The sequence below is a fragment of the Nycticebus coucang genome, chromosome 20, assembly GCF_027406575.1.
Source record: "Nycticebus coucang isolate mNycCou1 chromosome 20, mNycCou1.pri, whole genome shotgun sequence".
Classification (NCBI taxonomy): Eukaryota; Metazoa; Chordata; class Mammalia; order Primates; family Lorisidae; genus Nycticebus; species Nycticebus coucang.
The window spans coordinates 37,935,559-37,956,154 of record NC_069799.1 but is presented as its reverse complement, the minus strand read 5'-3'; the positions used below and the strand labels follow the sequence as shown (position 1 = coordinate 37,956,154).

Below are 20,596 nucleotides of genomic sequence, written 5' to 3'. Positions count from 1 at the left end.
TCATCCCCATCCGTTTCCTCAGCCTGAGCCAACTCTCCAGTGGCTTGTGTGTGTGTGTATATGTGTGTCTGTGTGACAGAGAGGACAGAGGGATGATCAGACCCTTGAACGACCCTTGATGTCTGAGTGATTCCTCACCTGGGAACAGGGGCAGCATTGCTCTCCTTCCTTTGGGAAGTGAGGAGGCCACGAGGAGAGAATAACAGGAAACCATGGCCATCCCCGGCAGGGACTGGGAAGTGGGGTCTGGGACCCCCCATGCCTGGCCAATTTTCCAGTTCTCAGCTACCCGCCCCTACTGAGAGTCTCTGGCAGTGGCTCCAGCTGCAGCCTGGCCCCTGGCAGGGGGACAGCAGTCCAGGGTCTCTGGCTAACCAGGCTGATGCAGAGGGTGTAGGAAGGCTTCCTGGAGGAAGGGAGTTGGAGGAACCATCACACATGGCCCTGGGCCCTCAAAATGTAGCCCAGGGACTTAGGGGCTTTAAGTTCCACTTTGTTTCCTTTCAGCCCATTTGCATTTAAGCAGCCCTGGGTGGTAGTGGCTTTAGGAGGTCTTGGCAGGAGAGATTGGGAGTGTCCTGAGTGGGCCCAGCTGGGGCAACAGGTTAGCCCCTCGCCCTTCCTGCCAGCCGAGCTAATTTCTCCACCGGCCATGGAGCAGGCTGACGTGAGGCCACAGGAACGCACCTCCCACCCCATGGGTGTCGTCTCCACCTGGTGGTGTCCTGTCTGGCTTCTGCTCCATCCTCATTGTGGTAGCTGGGAGGTGCCAGGTCACCCTCAGGAATGCCTGGGAAGAGGAAGGGGCAGCAGCCAACAGCCAGGGAGTGGATTCCAGGGAGCCTGGCCAGTCTCAACTGGGAAGCCAGCCAGCTGGAGGGGGGCTGAAGGAGGAACTTGGGGAGGAGGTCCTGTGAGGTGCTCTGTGCCCCTCACCATGGCCTGATGCTGGTCAGAACTTGATCTTGGGGCTTGGGTGCGGGGTAGGGGACAAGCCTTGAGGAGGGCTGTGAAGTGCAAGTAGGAGGCTGAGGGACAGGGAGCCTGCAGCTAGGGAAAGCAGTCTTGATGGGCAAGGGCTCAAAGGCCAAGTCCAGGGCCTGCCTGGGACCTGAAACACATTGGGAAGTCACATACTCAGACAGGCCCTTTCTGCAGAGATCTGCCTGGGTCAGGAATTCATGGATAGTAACTGAGCCCGTAACTTGAGCTGGGTGCTGTCCTAGGCCCTAGAAATTTGGCAGGGGGCTAAGACAAAGGCTACTGAACCCTCTTATAGGCCCATCTGTGCCCTTTTTTGAAAAATCCTGTTTCAGCAAGAGCCCTGCTGAGTACATTCCCCAGAATCCTCTACTCTCAGGATTTGACCACCCTCAATGATGTCTGAGCAGTTCCTCATCCTCCTTTCTCCCCTGGGGGACATCTCGTTACCCTGGCCTGCCTTTGGTGAAGATCTTGTGGGGTTGGTTCAGCCAGAATTTCTGACACCCCTGTGTCTCCTCTTAGGAACTTTCCACCTGCAGACCCCTGCCCAAACTATTTTTGAGGTTGAGTCCAGTCTCTCTGCCCCAGCGAAATGACATTATGGTCATGGGCCCAACACCTATCCAGAAGGTCTTGAGTAAGTCTTCCCTGCAGATGTTAGTAAGTATCAGTGAGAAACTTTTTCTTTAGCAGCTACAAAAACCCCTGTTTTCCTGGAGCTCCAGGCCATAAACAAAAGTCATTTTGAATAAGTAGAACCTTTGGTGCTTTGAGTTTACAGGAACATGAAAAAGAGAACAAGGCCCCAGGAGGTCAGCCAGGAGGGTATGCTGTGGACCAGGGTGGTTGGACACTATGACCGTTGGGTGCAGATGGGTCACCTACATTCAGGAAGAGGCCCCTGTGCATTGGAAGACCATCCCTAAAGAGTCAAGCCACCTAGAGGTGTGCATGGGGACACTAACCCCCAAGAAAGCACTGTGGGGTGGAAACGCCACATGGGCCTGTAGTTCCTACTAACATTGTTCACTCTGAGATCAGCCACAAGGAGACATCGTAAATCCTCAGAGGGCCATCCTTTGTGAGCTGGGCTCCAGGGTGGACTTGGTGTTCCACGTTCAAGGAAAGTGAAGACATGTGCCAGTGACTGCCAGAGACCAGTAGTAACACTGGCTGGACAAAAGGGGCAGTTTCTAAGGACAGGATTGGAGACAGTGGAGAGGTTGGTTGCATTTGGGCACTGCACAGCGATTGGGGACCGGTGCAACTATGGGAGGACGGCTTTCCTTATGCTTTGGAGATGCTAAGGTTGGAGCACTCTGCTGTTCGGCAAAAAAGAAAAAAATTAAGTAAATGGACTGATAAGGCAGAGGCAGCAAAATGTGGACGACAGTCAATGTGATAGGAAAAGACTGTGCATGGTGGCTCACACCTGTAATCCCGGCACTTTGGGAAGGAGGATCGTTTGAGGCCAGGAGTTTTAGTCCAGCCTGGGCAACATGGTGAGACACTGTCTCTACAAAAAATTAAAAAACTTAGCGGGGCGTGGTGGTGTATGCCTTAAGTACCAGCTACTGGGGAAGGCCGAAGAGGGAGGATGCTTGAGCCCAAGAGCTATGATTATGCCACCGCGCTTCAGCCTGGGCGGCAGAGCAAAACCTTGTCTCTGAAAAACCAAACCAAAGTCATACTTTTAGATTGGCACAGTAGCCGCAGATGGGCAGGTACTACGTCTTCTACCCAGAAGCAACAGTGGGGCCCGTGCACTGACAGACAGACCGAGGACCAGCCCCTGCCGCTCCCCCACCCCGCCCACCTCCATTCACTTGCACACACACTCTTATTGCCCCGCCCCGCCCGTTTGACGCAATACATTGTATTGACGCAATACATCCGAACCGTACCCCTAACGCCAGCCTCGCCCCGCCCGTTTCTCACAACACATTCGCGCCGCCCCGCCCCTCATGCACTACGGCGGTGCTGCTCCACCCTTCACGCACATAGGAACGCGCTATCATGGCCTTTTCTGCTATACGCCCGTGCTGCCCCGCCCCTCACGTCCGCTCCGCTCGCCCCTTCCCGCTCCCTTTCCGGCGGTCGCCGCCAGAGGCCGCTGTGGCGCCTGCCCTTCTCGCCACAGCTACACTCCTGCCCAAGATGGCGGCGGCTGTGCTGCTTCGGGGTGCGGCTCTGTGGCGTGGCAGCCCGGCCTGGCGTTGGCGGCTACGTGGGACACCGAGGCGCCACCTAGCCCACGGCACCGGGCTTCCTTGCGGGGACCCTGCGAGCAGCGCGACATGGACTTGCTTCCGGCTGGACGAACGGGCCCTGGTGCGCGTGCGCGGACCGGACGCAGCGCCCTTCTTGCTGGGGCTACTAACCAATGAGCTGCCGCTTCCGGGTCCCACAGACGGTACAGCCCCGCCTTCTGCGCGCGCGGGCTACGCCCACTTTCTCAACGTGCAGGGCCGGACGCTCTATGACGTCATACTCTACGGGTGAGAGCGGGCCCGGGGCAGGCAGGGACGGTTACTCAGACGGCTCATTCGCAGGGTGGGAAGGGGCAGACAGCCCGAACGTGAGCAGGGGACGTCCGGGGCCTGCGGGGGACGTGGAGGACGGGCATCCAGGATCAGGCTTACAGAGTTGGGAGGTGGGTAGCAGGGTCGGCAGCAGGGAGAGAAAGGGCCGCCAGTGAGGCCGGGCTGGACCGGCAGGAGAGGGTCCCCGGGGAAGACCAAGGTAGACGGTCAGGGAAGAGAGGATCCCCGGAGGAGGCCGAGCTAGACATCTAGACGAGGGTCCCGGGCAAGGCTAGACTAGACGCCCAGGGATGGGCCAGTGACTAGCCCAGGGTAAGGCCTGGGCACCCGCGATCTCAGGGCAGAGCCGCCCTGCACCCTGCCTCTTGAGATGTACCCCTTTCACTGCAGGGACAAGGGCTCGGGGATTACCGCTTTCGGGTGCAGCCGTATTTCGAAGACACAGCTGGTGCTAGTATTCCCCGAGTTCTCTGGTGTGCACCCTGTTCCCCACTTCCCCTCCCCAGAGCTCCCCATGTTTGATCACCTCCACTGACGTCCTCATAAGCGTGAGTGGTGTTCTTTGCTAGGTGGATCAGGGCCTTGCAGGTTTTCAGCATTGGTTGGGTTTTCCCTTGAGACCTGGATTTCTGAAATCATAGCAGATGGGCGTGTGTATAGGACCCAGGCTGGGGTGCTTCCTGGAGTGGTCCTTGGGTGCCATGGGGCTGGGTCCTGCCCTCTTCCTCCTCCTCCCTCCCCTCTGTCCTCAAATGCTGCCTATGTTCCTCCCTTCCTCTTACTTGGTTTTGGAGGAGCTCCTTCTGGAATAACTTCCTAAGATGTAGTGGAATGAAATTTGGAGCTCATTGTATCTTGGCAAGTGGCTTTATAACTTGGCAGCATGTTAAAATTTGGAGTTGGAAAGTGTTACCGAGAATGTTGCATTACAACTTCATTTTCTTGCTGCCGCTCTTCCATGGAGAAGTCCAGTGCTGTTCTTATATCCAGGTTTTTATAAGTGAACTATGGTTTCTTCTGGAAGCTTTTAGCAACTTTTAAAAAATTCCTGATGTTTTGAAATATGCTGCTATGTCTTATTGTGATTTTTTAAATATCATACTGCTGGCCACGGAGTGGATTCTTTGACTCTAGAATGGGAGTCAGTGAAACACGACCCTGTCAGGTACAGGCCATTGCATTGCCTGTTTTTGTAAATAAAAGTCATTGTTTGCATATGATCTAGGGTTGTTTTTGTCATACAATGATGGGATTGTAGTTCTCAAACCTTCTGGCTCTTTATGAGAAATGTGTGTCAGGCTTGGCTGTAGCACTGAGGGTGGTGCGTTAGAACCCAGCCTGGGTCAGCTAAACAACAATGTCAACTGCAAAAACAACAAAAAAATGGCCGGGCGTTGTGGTGGGCACCTGTACTTGGGAGGCTGAGGCAAGAGAACCAGTTGAACTTAGGAGTTTGAGGTTGCTATGAGCTGTGATGCCATAGCACTCTACCAAGGGTGACATAGTGAGACTCTGTCTCAAAAAAAATAAAAAGGAAAAGTGTGTCATTGTCAGCTCTAGAGGCTTAAATGTTTGTCTCCAGTTCACCAATACTGTCATCATTGTATATGCTAGTGACACTAAGAATGTTTTGAGATAACACAAAAATTAAGAAACGTAAAATTATTTCATCACTATATTTTCTCAAAATAATTGCATGACATTCTGTGCACTTTTGCATTCTTGTAATTGTTTTTGGAAACACCCTTTCCACTTATTTTCTTCAAATGCTGCAGAACCTTCTTCCATGCATGCAATTTTTTACTGTAGGGAACAGGAAATAATCACATGGGCCAGGTCAGGACTGCAGGGTAGATAAGTGATGAGTTTAACTTCTGTTGACTCCAGCAACTGAATGGTGATGTTGGCTGTGTGGGTGGACATGTTGTCGTGGTGCAAAATGGTTCCCTGCAGTCCTGTTCTTGGCCACAGTTCTGTAAGCTTCCTTAAAATTTTTGGTGTGCATACTGTTGTGTACCACTGAGCAGTAACAGTTTTTTGTTCCTCTGGAGGAATAGCTGTAACATGACTGCTTTGGGAGAAGAAAGTTGTCACAGTTTTCTTTCCAACACTTCCAGGCTACACTTTCATTGATGGGTATTCATGGAGGAAAAAAAATCCACACTGTCAACTAATGCTTATTCTCTGGATCAAACTGGTAAATCCAGGTGTTACCACCAGTAACGATGTTAGAAATGTGTCTAGACTTAGCCTCCATCGAATCTGACCAGCATATTTTCACACCTTTCAACACAGGTGCGTTTTTGCTCATCTGTTAGTGTTAGTGTGAGGCACCCCTTGGGATAATCATGCAGGATTTTGGACACTGCTGGCGATTCAATCAGTGTCCTTAAATGTCACTGGATTGTTTTTGTGAACCATTTTTTCCATAGCAGTGATGTTTTTCGTAGTCACCGCAGTTGCTGGATGGCCACTCCTCTCTTCATTTTCAGTGAAATTTGGCCTCTTCTGAATTCTTGAAACCACTGAAAAATTTTCACGTGGGAAGGAGTAAGGTCCCTGAATGCCCATTGCAAATGCTTTGAGACTCATTTGGATCATTGCATGAAAGTGCTTTCCTCCCAGCTCCGTAGCTGAATGCCACATGAACAGAAACAAATGAGGCCCTCCACAATACCGATGAGTCAAGCAAGTTTAAACTTGCACAGATGGCTTGGTGCCTGCATACAGTGGTTATGGTGCCGGCCACATGCACCCGGCTGGCGGGTTTGAACCTAGCCCTGGCCAGCTAATAACTGACAACTGCAACAAAAAAATAGCCGGGTGTTGTGGCGGGTGCCTGTATCCCAGCTACTTGGGAGGCTGAGGCAAGAGAATCGCTTAAGCCCAAGAGTTTGAATTTGCTGTGAGCTGTGATGCCATGGTACTCCATTAGGGCAACATAGTTATACTCTGTCTCAAAAAAATAAATAAATAAACTTGCACAGGTGAATCAGAAAAGATGCGGCTGTTGACTATTTCTTGGAAGTGAAATAATGAACCATAACACTGTCTCAAAACTTTAATAGTGACCTTTGTATTTTCTCTGTACATGCTTTCATTTCTTTATCATAAGAATTAATGACTTTCTTAATAGCATTTTCCTTTGTCTAGCTAAGTTTATGAGAAGAATAAAGTACATGATATATATACAAAAGATGCATTAATTGACTATGTTATTGGTAAGACACCTAGTCAACCTAGAAGAATCCCCTCTAGTCTAGGCTATCAGCAGTTAAGTTTTGGTGGAATCAAAAGTTATATTTGGATTTTCAACTGTGTGAGGGTGTCTAAGTCTCCAAACCCCATGTTGTTCACGGGCCAACTTGTAATGCTTTTTGTTTCTTGTGTGTTTTTTTTTTTTTTCCTTTTCATACTTTCCCATCCTGTCTGGAGTGTGTCTTGAGAGCCACTGTGCCTTTTGTTAACAAGACTATGCTCTAACCTTCCATTTTCCCTGATTGGGGAGGCTCTCTGTTCCTGAAGTCTGTGAGAGGAGTTTCTTTTTCTCTCCTGGACAGGGTATCTGGTGCATACCTTGATATTCTGTGTGCTGAAGGGACTGTTGCCCACTTTGTCCCTCCATGGAGAGGCACTCAAGGACTATTATCACCCGGCTCTTCTCACTTCTGAGAGTTCATGCGAAGTTGCAAGTTAAGAAACAACACACTGAGGGATAAGGTGAGGGGTTGAGCTTGAGCTTGTGTGGTACTTTTTTTTTGAGACAATCACATTCTGTCACTTAAGCGAGAGTACCATGGCCTTAGCCTAGCTCATAGCAATCTCAAACTCCTTGGCTCAAGCAGTCCTCCTTAGTAGCTGGGACTATAGGTGCACACTACCATGCCTGGCTAATTTTTCTGTCTTTTTTTTTTTTTTTTAGTAGAGTCAGTGTCTCACTTTGCTCAGGCTGGTCTCAAACTCCTGAACTGAAGTGATCTTCCAGCTTGGTGCCTGTAGCTCAGCGGCTAGAGTGCTGGCCACATACACCAGGGCTGGTGGGTTTGAACCCGGCCTGGGCCTGCCAAACAACAATGACAACTACAAAAAAAAAGAAAAATAGCTGGGCGTTATGGCGGGCACCAGTCACATACACTGTGGGTGGCAGGTTCGAACCCTGTCTGGGCCAGCTAAAAAAAGACAACTGCAACTGAAAACAGCCAGTGTTGTGGCAGATTCCTGTAGTCCCAGCTACTTGCGAGGCTGAGGCAAGAGAATCGCTTAAACCCAAGAATTTGAGGTTGCTGTGAACTGTGATGACACTCTACTGAGGGTGACATAGTAAGACTCTGTCTCAAAAAAAAAATGGGCTCAGTGCCTGTAGCACAGTGGTTATGGTCCCAGTCACATACCCTGAGGGTGGTGGGTTTGTGTTGCATGATTGGCCACTCAGGCCAACTAAAGAAAGACAACTGCAACAAAAAACAGCCAGTGTTGTGGCAGGCGCCTGCTGTGAGCTGTGATGCCACGGCACTCTACCAAGAGTGACATAGTGAGACTCTGTCTCAAAAAAGAAAAAAATGGGTCAGCGCCTGTGGCTCAGTGAGTAGGGCGTCAGCCCCATATGCCGAGGGTGGCGGGTTCAAACCCAGCCCTGGCCAAACTGCAACAAAAAAATAGCCGGGCGTTGTGGCGGGCGCCTGTAGTCCCAGCTGCTCGGGAGACTGAGGCAAGAGAATCGCGTAAGCCCAAGAGCTGGAGGTTGCTGTGAGCCGTGTGACACCACGGCACTCTACCGAGGGCAGTAAAGTGAGACTCTGTACAAACAAAAAAATAGAAAAAAATGAAGTGATCTTCCCATCCCAGCCTCCCAGAGTGGTAGGATTTACAGGTGTGAGCCACCGTGCCTAGCTGTTTGTTGTTAATCTGTTTCTGGTCACTCCTTTGGAGAGAGGGCAGTCTTTGTGGTCTTGTGTTTTTCTGTTTTCTTACATTCTCTGTGTTCCTTGTCTCTGGATTTTTTTATTTCAACTCTCATACTGCTCCTGTCTCATCTTTGAGTTATTCTTTCCTCAAAGCACCCTGTTCTTGTGTCCTGGATGTAGCACCTACTCTCAGAGGGAAGCTATGTTTGTTTGTTTGTTTTTTTTAACAGAATTTACTTTTTAGAGTAGTAAAATTGTGCTTCCCCTACCCTACAGCCTCCCTCATTGCCAGCATCCTCCTCTAGGGTAGTGCATTTGCTAAATCAGTGAACTGCAGTGACAACGTCACTGTCACCCCTAAGTCCACAGTTTTGGTTTTTTTTTTTTTTTTTTTTCAGTTTTTGGCCGGGGCTGGGTTTGAACCCACCACCTCCGTCATATGGGGCCAGTGCCCTACCCCTTTGAGCCACAGGTGCCCCCCAAGTCCACAGTTTTTATGCTTGGATTTACCTGTGGTATTGGGCATTGTATGGGTTTGAACACGTGTCATGAGGTGTATCCACTCTTATAGGGTCATACAGAAGAGTTTCACTTCTCCCCAAGTCCCCTGTGCACCTCCCGTTCATTCCTCTACCCTAATGCCTGGCAACCTCAGATCTTCACTGCCTTCATAATTTCTCCTTTTCCAGATGTCATAGAGTCGGAATCACTCAGTGTGTAGCCTTTTCAGGTTGGCTTCTCTCACTTAGTCACATGCGTTTAAGGTTGCTGCATGTCTTTCCATAGCTTGATGGCTCTTTTTTTTTTTTTTCCCCAGAAAAGGATTTTTTTAAAATTCAAGTAATTGCAAATAGGAAACCAGAGGAGGAGTCCCAAGCTGGGACAAATAATGATTACCCCCTTCTCAACAGAATAAGGGGAGAAGGTGGCCCCCCTACCCTTCATGGTTATTTTGGGTCCCTTGCCTCACTCTGCTAACGCATCTTGGTGCAGGGCCCCACCTTCCCTGGGACTGGGGTGGTCACTAACCCAGCTTGCTGTACCCCAGTTCCTTTTCCCTGCTAAGAAGAATATCTTGGGGGAAGGGAATGTGGGCAGAATAGGAGGCAAAGAGGATGACCCATTTGGTGTGGGTATAGCAATAACAATGTTGAAGAATGGAACATGGAACAAAAACCACAATTATCCACAGGTTAGTTTGTGAACATAGGAAAGATGGAACCAGAACCTTGGGGGTTGGGGAGGAGGGGCTCACACTCCTCCTGCCTTCTTTCCTTTATCCCAGGGGAACTATCAACCTAGTTCAGGGACTAAGGAAGGTAGAGAAGGAAGAAACATTGGTGTGAGCCCCACGTGGTGACAAAGACACAGGCTGGCTGGAGACATCCTGGGGGTCAAGCACCCCTTCCATGGCCACACCTGCTTCCAGGACAGTGGAATGGAGCTTGCCAAAATGAGATGGGGCTGGGGTCCCTTTTAAGGCTGGGGGATCCCTCCCAGGCCCCTCCATAGGAAGTAAACAGTGGAGGAGCAGAGAGAGGGCTCCTAAACCAAGAGCCGAGAGAACACACTGCCAAGGGAGTGGGGACCTAGCAGGTGCATAGTGTAGCAAAGTGGGACATTAGCCATGTTCAGGAGGGCAAGTGTGTGTGCACGGGTAAGGGGCAGGGCTGGGAATTGAGGCCTGAGGAAAACTATTCCCCATACAGCCTGCAGTGGCCTGCGGGGAGGAGAGAGGCAGTGATAGTGGAGCAAAATTGTCCAGTCCCAGAGAGAAGGTGCTCCTCGGTGAGTGAGCAGGTGGTGTGCATGGTCACTGGTCCTCTTCTGAGGACCTCTGTGAAAATGTCCTTTAGTTTTTCGGGTTTGCCGCTTAGTTTTCTCCCTGGAGTTGTGGGGTTTTCTGGGTCTTGACAGCACCCTTGTTTTTGCTTCCCTTTGGTTGGTTGAAGTCTCTTAGGTTTTGGCACTTTACAGGACTCCTTCAGGGGCTGCTTTTGCAGCCTCCTGTGGCCTTGCTTCTTAGTGCCTGTCCTTTTCCTGCTTGGAGGCCAGAGGCTAGCTGGACTTGAACTCCAGTCACTCATCTGTCTTCCCTCTGTGACAGAGCAGAATGGAAGAGCAATGCCTAGGATGCACCAGCTTGGCTGGTGGTGTGTGCTTGAGCAATGGTGCTGGGCACCAACGACCGGCTGCCTCCTCTGGGCCCCTGCTGGTAGGAATTGCGAATGCTTCCTTAGTGCCCCACGACCACCAAAAATAGCCCGGCTTGGAGTCTCAATAAGAGGATTCCTTTAACTATTTTTTTTCTTTTAATTAATGAAAAAACATTTTTAGAGACAGGGTCTCACTCTGTTGCCCAGGTTGGAGTGCAGTTGTGTGATGATAGCTCATTGCAGCCTTCAACTCCTGGGTTCAAGCAATTCTGCATCAGCTCACCGAGAGCTGGGACCACAGGTGTACTCCACTATGCCCAACTAATTTTTAGATTTTTTTGTACAGATGGGGTCTTGTTATGTTGCCCAGGCTGGTCTCAAACTCCTGAGCTCAAGTGATCGTCCTATCTCAGCCTTCTGAAGTGCTGGGACTATAGGCATCACCACTGTGCCTGGCCTCATTTCCTTTTAGGGAAAAATAATATTCTACTGTCTGAATGGACCACAGTTTATTTATCTACTCACCTATTGAAGGACATCTTGCTTGGTTCCAAGTTTTGGCAATTTTGAATCAAGCTGCTATAGACATTTTTTGTTTTGTTTTGTTTTTTGTTTTTGAGACAGAGTCTCACTCTGTTACCCTGGATCAGCACAACTTCAAACTCCTAGGCGTAAGTGATCTTCTTGCCTCAGCCTTCCTGAGTAGCTTGGACTACAGGCGTCCACTAACAACACCTGGATAATTTTTCTATTTTTAGTAGAGATGGAGTCTCACTCTTGCTCAAACTGGTCTTGAACTCCTGAACTCAGGGATCCACCTGCCTTGGCCTCCCAGAGTGCTAGGATCACAGATGTGATGCAAGTTTTTGTGTGGGCATAAGTTTTCATTTCATCTAGCTAAATACCAAGCAGTATGATTGCTGACACCTGTGATGAGAGTATGTTTGGTTTTGCAGGAAACTGCCACATTGTTTTTCCAAATCATTTTGCATTCCCATAGCAGTGAGTGGGAGTTCCTGTTGCTCCACATCCTCACCAGCATTTGGCATTGTCAGTCTTCTGGATTTGACTGTATAGGAGTATAGTAGTGGTGTTTCTCATCTTTCCCTAATGATGGATGAGGTGGAACATCTTCTCATGTACTTACTTGCCATCTGTGTATCTTCTTTGGGGAAGTGAATAGGAAGGTCTTTGGTCCATTTTCTAATTGGGTTGTTTTCTTTTTCTTTTTTTTTTTTGAGACAGAGTTTCATTACATTGCCCTCGGTAGAGTGCTATGGTGTCACAGCTCACAGCAACCTCAAACTCTTGGGCTTAAGCGATTCTCTTGCCTCAGCCTTCCAAGTAGCTGGGACTACAGGGGCCCACCACAACGCCCAGCTATTTTTTTTGTTGTAGTTGTCATTATTGTTTAGTCGGCCTGGGCTGGTTCAAACCCACCAGACTCAGTGTATGTCGCCAGTGCTCTAACCACTGAGCTATGGGCACCAGGCCTTGGGTTGTTTTCTTATTGTCAAGTTTTAAGAGTTCTTATTTTGTGTGATAGTTCTCTGTCATATGTGGCCTTTGCCTCTATTTTCTCCAACACTGTGGCCTGTCTTTTCACTTTCTTTTCTTTAGTTTTCTTTTTTGAGACAGAGCCTCAAGCCATCACCCTGGGTAGAGTGCCATGGCATCACAGCTCATAGCAACCTCAAACTTCTGGGCTTAAGCGATTCTCTTGCCTCAACCTCCCAAGTAGCTGGGACTATAGGCGCCCGCCACAACGCTTGGCTAGGTTTTGGTTGTAGTGGTCATTGTTGTTTGGCAGGCCCGGGCTGGATTGAACCTGCCAGCTTGACACCAGAGATGTGGCTGGCGCCTTAACTGCTTGAGCTACAGGTGCTGAGCCATGTCTTTTCATTTTCTTAGGAAAAAAAGACTAGTTTTTTCAGGTTCTTTCCATATTCTGACAATGTGTGTGTTTCCTTGAGGCTGGCTTTGTTGTTGATTGTTTGTTCATTTGTTATGCCACAAGAAAATTCAGAACAGATCTACCTGTTGGTTTTGATCTGTTTTCATGGTGGTGGAGGCAGAGAGAGGCTGTGAGGGCCTCTCATGGTCAGGACTGTGGACTGTTGGTCTTATTGCGTGCCATACAGTGCTGGGCTATGGCCATGTGGTGGCCAGTCTTGAGGAGCAGAAGAGACCTGTAAGGTTTCCAGGGTCCTGGAGGGGTGGAGCAAGGGAGGGAGTTGGGCTCCCCAGGGCAGCTATGCTCCCAGTAGTCAATTTTCCTGAGCAAATGGTTGGAACACTCAGATCTGATGGCTAGCTATCCTATTATAGGGCCCAACCAGCAGGGCCCACCTGCTAGGCCAAAGATGTCCTTTTACCTCTGTTATCCTCATGTGGCTTTACCCCAGCAAAATGAAAGTATAGGACACTTGGGTATGTCTGAGACAAGCCAAAGATGATTTGTTAGCATAAGTATGTCTTGTGCCATATTTGGGATATATTTATACTAAAAAACTCTTTGTTGTCTATGTGAAATCCAGATTTAACTGAGCATCCTATGTTTTATGTCATGGCCCTGTCTCTAGGGGACTCTCTGTGTGTCTGGAAATATTTTTGGATATTGTGACTGGAATGGGGGGAGGTCTAGGTGCTACACAATGTTTGTACATCCCTCACCATGGAGAATGATCTGGCCAAAATGTCAGCAGTGCCACTACTGAGAAAGCTCCCCAGCCTGGGGCTCCCCTGTGTCTCGAGTGTTCTGGCCTATCTCTGGGTGCAGCTGGGTATTCCTTCACCTCCTATTACTCAGCTGCAACAGGGTGGGGATTATGGGGATCCAGGGATTACATCCCACCATTGTTGGTCCCAAGGAGCCTCTGGTAGACAGTTTTAGGCACCCAACTGGAAAGTACCGTGGACCCCAGAACCTAGAACCCATGAGGACATCTGCCCTGTGTGTAAGGCCAGGGGGTGTCCAGCACAATGGGCAGAGCTAAGTCAGTGGGGATGGGGTCTGCTGAGTTAGGCACCCAAACAGACCCCAAAGTGCGAGGCCCTCACCATGCTCCAGGGGCCTTGGTCTTCCCTAGGATCTTCCCTGGACCCGCTGTCTCATCCAGACCCTGGTCCCTCATGTCTCACCCTGGATCTTTCAACTGCTCATGTTATATACCAACTCTGCTTGCTCTACTGCAGATTTTAAAACTAAAAATATGCATGCACATGATTACAAGAATGTAGTGATGTCAAAAGGTTATGGGAGGGTGATAGGTGGGATTACACCTTTGGTGCATCTTACAAGGGTACATGTGACACTCAGTAAATGTAGAATATAATTGTCTTAACACAATAACTAAGAAAATGCCAGGAAGGCTATATTAACCAGTGTGATGAAAATGTGTCAAACTGTTTATAAAACCAATGTATGATGCCCCATGATCACATTAATGTATACAGCTATGATTTAATATTAATAAAAAAAGAAAAGGTTATGATGAAAAGTGACTGCTGCCTTTCCTCTCAAAGCCTGGGCCCCCTTCCCAGGGGTGGCGCCTTGGTCTTATTTTATTTTATTTTTTTTTGTAGAGACAGAGTCTCACTTTATGGCCCTCGGTAGAGTGCCGTGGCATCACACAGCTCAACAGCAACCTCCAACTCCTGGGCTTAAGCGATTCTCTTGCCTCAGCCTCCTGAGTAGCTGGGACTACAGGTGCCCGCCACACCGCCCAGCTATTTTTTGGTTGCAGTTCAGGCGGGGTCGGGTTTGAACCTGCCACCCTTGGTATCTGGGGCCGGTGCCTTACTGACTGAGCCACAGGCGCCGCCCCTTTGTTTTATTTTTTTTAAGTCTTAATTTTGAAATAATTATAGAGTCACAGGAAGGTACAAAAAATAAAAGCCGTGTAGGATGAACTTCCACGTGCCCCTCCCCTATTCCCCTGACTACACCCTAGGAAGGACTGGAACTGGGACACAGACCTGGCCCAGCTGCAGGCCAGGTCCAGTGGTCTCTGGATTTGTATACCTCACCTGCATGTGTTTCTGCGATTTTCTCTCCCTCTCTCTGTTTTTCTTTCTTTTTTTTTTTTTTGAGACAGAGTCTTACGTTGTTGCCCTGGGTAGAGTGCTGTAGCATCACAGCTCATGGCAACCTCAAACTCTTGGGCTCAGGCAATTCTTTTACCTCGCTTCCCGAGCAACTGGGGCTATAAGTGCCCACTACAAAATCTGGCTAGTTTTTTCTATTTTTAGTAGAGATGAGGTCTTGCACTCCTGAGCTCAGTCAATCCACCCTCCTCTGCTTCTCAGAGTGTTGGGACTACAGGTGTGAGCCATCACACCCAGCTGCCTCTTTTTTTTTTTTTTTGAGATAGAGTCTTACTCTGTTGCCCTGGATAGAGGAGTGCCATGGAGTCATAGCTCACAGCAGCCTCAGACTGTTGGACTCAAGTGATCCTCCTGCCTTAGCTGGGATTATAGGCACCCACCATCATGCCTAGTTAATTTTTCTGTTTTTAGTAGAGACAGGGTCTTATTCTTGCTGAGGCTGGACAGTTTTCTCAATCTTTTTTTTTTTTTAGACAGTCTCACTTTGTCCCGCCCCCCATCCCTCCCCATGTAGAGTGCCGTGGCATCACAGCAACCTCAGACTCCTGGGCTCAAGCGATTTTCTTGCTTCAGCCCCTATAACTGGGACTATAAACCCCTGCCACGACACCTGGCTATTTTTAGAGGCAGGGTCTTGCTCTAGCTCAGGCTGGTCTTGAACTCGTGAGTTCAGTCAATCCACCCACCTTGGCCTCCCAGAGTGCTGGGATTACAGGCGTGAGCCACCACACCTGGCCAGTTTTCTCCTGGTTTTTAAGAATTATTTTTATTTTGTCCAGGCTGGAGTGTATGTAGTATTATCATATCTTACTGTAGCCTCCACCTCCTCCCACTTAAGCCTTTCAAGTACCTGGGACTATAAATGCCCATTGCCATACCTGGCTATTTTTCATTTATTATTATTATTTATTTATTTTTTTTTTAGAGATGGGGTCTTGCTATGTTGCCCATGTTAGCCTCAAACTCCTGGGCTCAGGTGATCATCCTTCTTCCAAAGTACAGGGATTATAGGCATGGGCCAATATGCCTGCAACCCTGTTTTTGTAAATGGTATGCTTGTTTCCATCCCTTACTTTTGAGGTCCTGTGACTGCTGTCCTTTCGGTCAATCAGCTGTGTCCCACTCTCCTCATGGTGCAGTCCTCTGTGAGACCTGTGTCCTTTAGTTCTGCATGATGAGTGTGTGAACATCCCTTGCCTCTGCTGGCATGTGTGTCAGCCAGACCACAGGGCTGAGTGAAACTGCAGAGATTGGGATAGCACTCTGCTGAATACAGATCCAAAACTAGGGGTGAGCAGCTTTCCTGGGGAAGAACATAGCCCTCTCTTGCCTGGGAGGGGCTGGGGATACCTGCCCATGGGCTCTTCTCTCTTGTATGTCCTCCCCAGAGGGGTCTTACCCACTTTCCTGTTTTGGCTCCTATCAGACCATGGATCCTTGTACAATCCACATGTATAACCTCAACCCCAGCCATGCAATCAGCTGCATCAGGGGATGTCTCTGTTTAGCATCTCTCTCAATGCCTCAGACTGTGGCCTGCCCCAGTCCTGTCTCTGTGTTCTGTCTAGATAGGGTCATTCACCTAGTGCTAGCTGAAGTCCCCTGGCGGTGGTTGCCCAGAGTAGAAATTAGGGTGGTTCTGGGGCACTGATTGGGTTCTAGGACTTGCACTGGGGCGTGGGCAGGGCTGTCTCTTGACCTCCCAGCTCCCTTCCTCCCCTGCCACTCAGTGGCTTCCCAGGTAGCTTCCACACTTCTCCACCTCACGATAAGCAGGAGTTCCTCTTTGGTCACCCTTTAGGCCCTGCTGCCCTGCCCTGCTGGACCCTGCACCCAGCAGACTGCTTTCTGTCATTTCTGTCCTGGGTTCAGCGGGTAGGGCATTACCCTTTTGGGCAGGCTATTGTAGCTCAGTGTACAGGCAGGTTCTGTCTGAACAAGCACTCCAGAGGCACAGCACAAAGCAGCCGTGGTCCCTGCAATGTGCCTGTCTGCCATCTTAGAGGTGCAGGCCTACGTGGCTGTAGGTGCTGCTGGGTGTCTGTCTGTTGGGTGGTACACTCCTGTCTCCTCTGATGAGGAATGCTCTGGGCTCCATTCTGGGCAGGGCCACCTTCTGCCCCTTGGTACTGGGTTTATTTAACCCTCGTTGATACATACTTGTTCTGTATGCATTGGTCTCCTTCCTGGTTGGTCTGTCTGCCCGTGTCTCTGCGCTGTTGAAAGGCACAGCGCCATGCGGCTGTGTGGCAGGGTCCTCTGCACTTTGGTAATTTGGGGCACAATTGTCTGTCTGGATGACCAGTGCCCTGGCAGTGGCTGAGGATACCACTCCCTGTACATGGGTTCCCCAGGGCTCATTTGTCTGCCCAAGATGATGTGTTCCCCAGGCCAAGTTACTGGCAGGGCAGCTGTGTATGCGCTGGGACGCAGTTATCTGCCCACTGGTTCTTACTGGATGTGGAAAGCCAGTGGTGTGCAGGGCCCCTGACTGTCCCCCATGTGCCCCTGCCTCTCTCCCTGCAGGATCCAGGACTGTCGAGAGGAGGTGCCAGGCTTCCTCCTGGAGTGTGATAGCTCTGTGCTGGGTGCGCTGCAGAAGCACCTTGCGCTGTACAAGATCCGGCGGAAGGTCACGGTGGAGGCATACCCTGAGCTGCGTGTGTGGGCAGTACTGCCCAGCGCCCCTGAGGCCAGTGGGGCAGTGCCACTGCAGGAGAAGTTGGATGCTGTCACTATCCTCACCCGTGACCCTCGGACCGTGCGCATGGGTTGGCGACTCCTCACCCAGATTGAGAGCCCTGTTCTGGTGCCTGGGGGCCAGCTGAGGGATTCCCGGGATTATCACAAACACCGGTACCAGCAAGGTAAAATCAGGCAGGCACATAGGACTGCGTGGGAGGGGAGAGTGGACACACAGGGCTGGGCTGGACTGGCTCATTTCTCCCTGGTTTCTCCCTTTCGTTCTCCACAGGTGTTCCTGAGGGGGTCAATGACCTGCCTCCAGGGGTGGCCCTGCCCCTGGAGTCCAACCTGGCCTTCATGAATGGTGTGAGCTTCACCAAGGGCTGCTACATTGGCCAAGAGCTGACTGCCCGTACCTACCACATGGGAGTCATCCGGAAGCGCCTCTTTCCTGTGCATCTCTCAGGCTCCCTTCCTGCTGGTGGCATTGCCCCGGGCTCTCCGGTTCTGACTGAGTCAGGACAGGCTGCTGGCAAGTTCAGGGCCAGCCAGGGGAACGTGGGGCTGGCCCTGCTTCGGTCAGAGAAAATCAAGGGTCCTCTCTATATACGAACCTCTGAGAGTAACCAGGTGGCCTTGACGGCATCTGTGCCAGACTGGTGGCCCACAGCTACCAAGTAGCCTTAAATGCCTGGGTCTCTGGTAGGCCAGTGGAGCTTTCAGTGCTGGGGGCCTCTGTCCAGGGGCTGCTGGTCTCATCTCCTGTGCCTTGTAGGTTGGGAGCCCTGCTTCCTAGTGGCCCTGTTGAGAGTCTCCCATGTTTCTTCACAGCCCAGAGCTGCAGGCCTGGTGTAGCTCAGCACCTAGTCCCACTGATGCTTCCTGTAGAGGGTCCCATGGCTATGGGTTTCCCTGTTTTTGGATATTCTGTGGCTAGGAGCAGCAGGAACCCTCCTGGGACCTGGGGAAGGGAGAAAGTGGCCTGAACTCATCTTGGACTACACCCTAACTACATACAGAGTCCATCAGCCACAGATGGGATGGCATTTTTGCCCAGAGCTGGCAGCTTTTGGGCCTTGCCACCTCACTTTGCCCTTGATAGGGCTCAAGAAATGTGGTCTCTGCATTTGGCGGCCAGGGTGACATTGGGGGATGGCAGCCTTTGGGAATTGTTTCCCTGTGCTCACTTTGGAGCATGTCTCAGGGTAAGGGATGTGTGTGATTATCCTCAGGTTAGATGTGGTGGGATGGGGACATCTGCAGGAGGAGGTGCAGACACTGTGCACCTGTGCACACCTGAGCCAGCTGCACCACTGTGGGCTCAGGGGGCCCAACCCAGGGGCTACAGATGGTTGTGTCCACCTTTCCACAGCTCTGTCCCTGGCTAGGGCCTGGCAAGGAGGGGCTTCCGCATGACTACTGTTTGCCGTGTTTTAGATGTAGCTGTAGCCATGTGTTTTCAGTCAGAGTGTGACTTGCTGTTGGGTGGGGATGTGGCCCCTTTTTCATTTTTTTGCAGTTTTTGGCCGGGGCTGTGCTTGAACCCTCCACCTCTGGCATATGGGGCCGGCACCCTACTCCTTTGAGCCACAGGCGCCGCCCAGCGGCCCCTTTTTCAACTACTAACTTCCCCGTCTCGTTGCAGTGTGACCTCTGTGTTAATGGGGCATCTATTAAAGCCTGACACTCAAGCAGCTTGTTCAGAGCTCTCGTTTTTTTGTGTGTGGAAGTGGGGGCCAGGCTTTGGCTTGGGGATCCTGTAGGCTAGATACATGGAACATTCATCCGTAGAGGACACATGAACACACCAGGCAAAGCATTTCTTTTTTTTTGTTGTTGAGACAGAGTCTCAAGCTGTTGCCCTGGGTAGGGTGCCGTGGCGTTATAGCTCACAGCAATCTTTAACTTGGGCTCCAGTGATTCTGTTGCCTCAGTTTTTCTGTTTTTAGTAGATATGGGGTCTCACTTTTGCTCAGGCTGGTCTCAAACTCAGGAGCTTAAGCAGTCCACTCACCTTGGCCTCTCAGAGTGCTAGGATTACAGGTTGTGAGCCACCACACGAGGCCCAGGCAAAGCATTTCAACAGAGGCCTTGGCGTTGCTGAGGGCTCTCAGAGTGGGTGCTGAGTCCATTGGGGGATGGGGGTGGGGTGGCCCTGATGGCTCTGATCTGGCATTTGCAGGGCATGCATCTGCAGGCATCTAGGCCACCCATCTGGACCTGAGGGCAGTCATAGCTGAGTGAGGAGGAGCCTGTGTGGCCCCATCCTTGTGCCAGAAGGGGCTGCAGGGCACCTCTAAAAACCCGAAGCAGTGGGGATCCCAGACCAGCAGTCTGAAGTCTCCTCTGAACTGAAGTGCAGTTTGCAGTCACCCATGAAGAGGATGGGGAGAGTGCAGCTGCCAGATGTGCTGGAGGGGAGAAGGGTCTGGTCACTGGAAGTGAGTGGTGAAGGCCCTACCAGCTAAGTGGTCCTGACCCGGTCACACCCCCATGGGCCTGGGAGCTGGGTGGGCAAACTCATGTCTCCTGAGAGAGCTTCAAACTTTGGACGCCTCTAGCCTACGGTGGTTTACAAGCAGCTACCACTGTGCTGCTCTCAGCCTCACCAGCTTCTGTGTCTAATCTGACACGGAGACACTGGACCAGGCTTTGAGGCCAATTTCCTCTCTAGCTGCAGCCAGACATGGGTGTCCACAACCTGTGTGACCTGGAGCAGGAGTCAACACAGAATCAGTCTCCTGTGTGAGTGGGTGTGCCCCTGGAATGAACACATGTGCCTGGCTCAAATACTCCCAGACCCTTCCCTGCTGTGGTCACCCAGATCACTTGGCAAGGCGTCCTCACCACATAGTGGCAGCTGTGAGCATCAGTCTGTCTGTCCTGAGGGTATGCCCAGGTTAGGGGTGATAAATGAGACAGAAAGGAAACTGGGGCTTGATATTATTTTAAGCTTAGGTGGCTCCAGAGCAAGACACCACCTGAGCTGTGTCCCTTAAGTGTCTTCAAGCCTATCCAGGTGTTGAGATCTCAAAATAGTTGATTCATCTCAAACAAGTGCACATTTTATTTTCTCTCTGTGTCTGTAAATTTAAAGTGTTGCACACGAAAACAGCACTCCCTCTGTTGGACACACCAGATCAGTTTCCACAAAAGGGACCTTTTAAAAAGCCCCCAGCTTCTAGGGCTTGGAAAACAAGGCCACCTGGTGCATGTG

The 20,596-nt window shown here is 50.5% G+C and overlaps 1 protein-coding gene across 2 annotated transcripts; it reads left to right on the top strand.

Annotated features, from left to right (window-relative positions):
• Positions 1-3,073: 3,073 nt before the first annotated feature.
• IBA57 (iron-sulfur cluster assembly factor IBA57) lies at positions 3,074-19,171 on the top strand. Of its 2 annotated transcripts, none has more exons than XM_053572600.1 (3): positions 3,074-3,482; positions 17,221-17,561; positions 17,669-19,171. In XM_053572600.1, exons 1-3 carry the CDS (start codon positions 3,142-3,144, stop codon positions 18,058-18,060), a joined length of 1,074 nt encoding a protein of 357 aa, XP_053428575.1. In that variant the 5' UTR covers positions 3,074-3,141; the 3' UTR covers positions 18,061-19,171. The 2 variants fall into 2 exon arrangements, with proteins under 2 accessions (XP_053428575.1, XP_053428577.1); XM_053572602.1 differs by lacking the exon at positions 3,074-3,482 and adding an exon at positions 3,571-3,637 and having other exon boundaries at positions 17,669-19,169.
• The last annotated feature ends 1,425 nt before the right edge of the window (positions 19,172-20,596 follow it).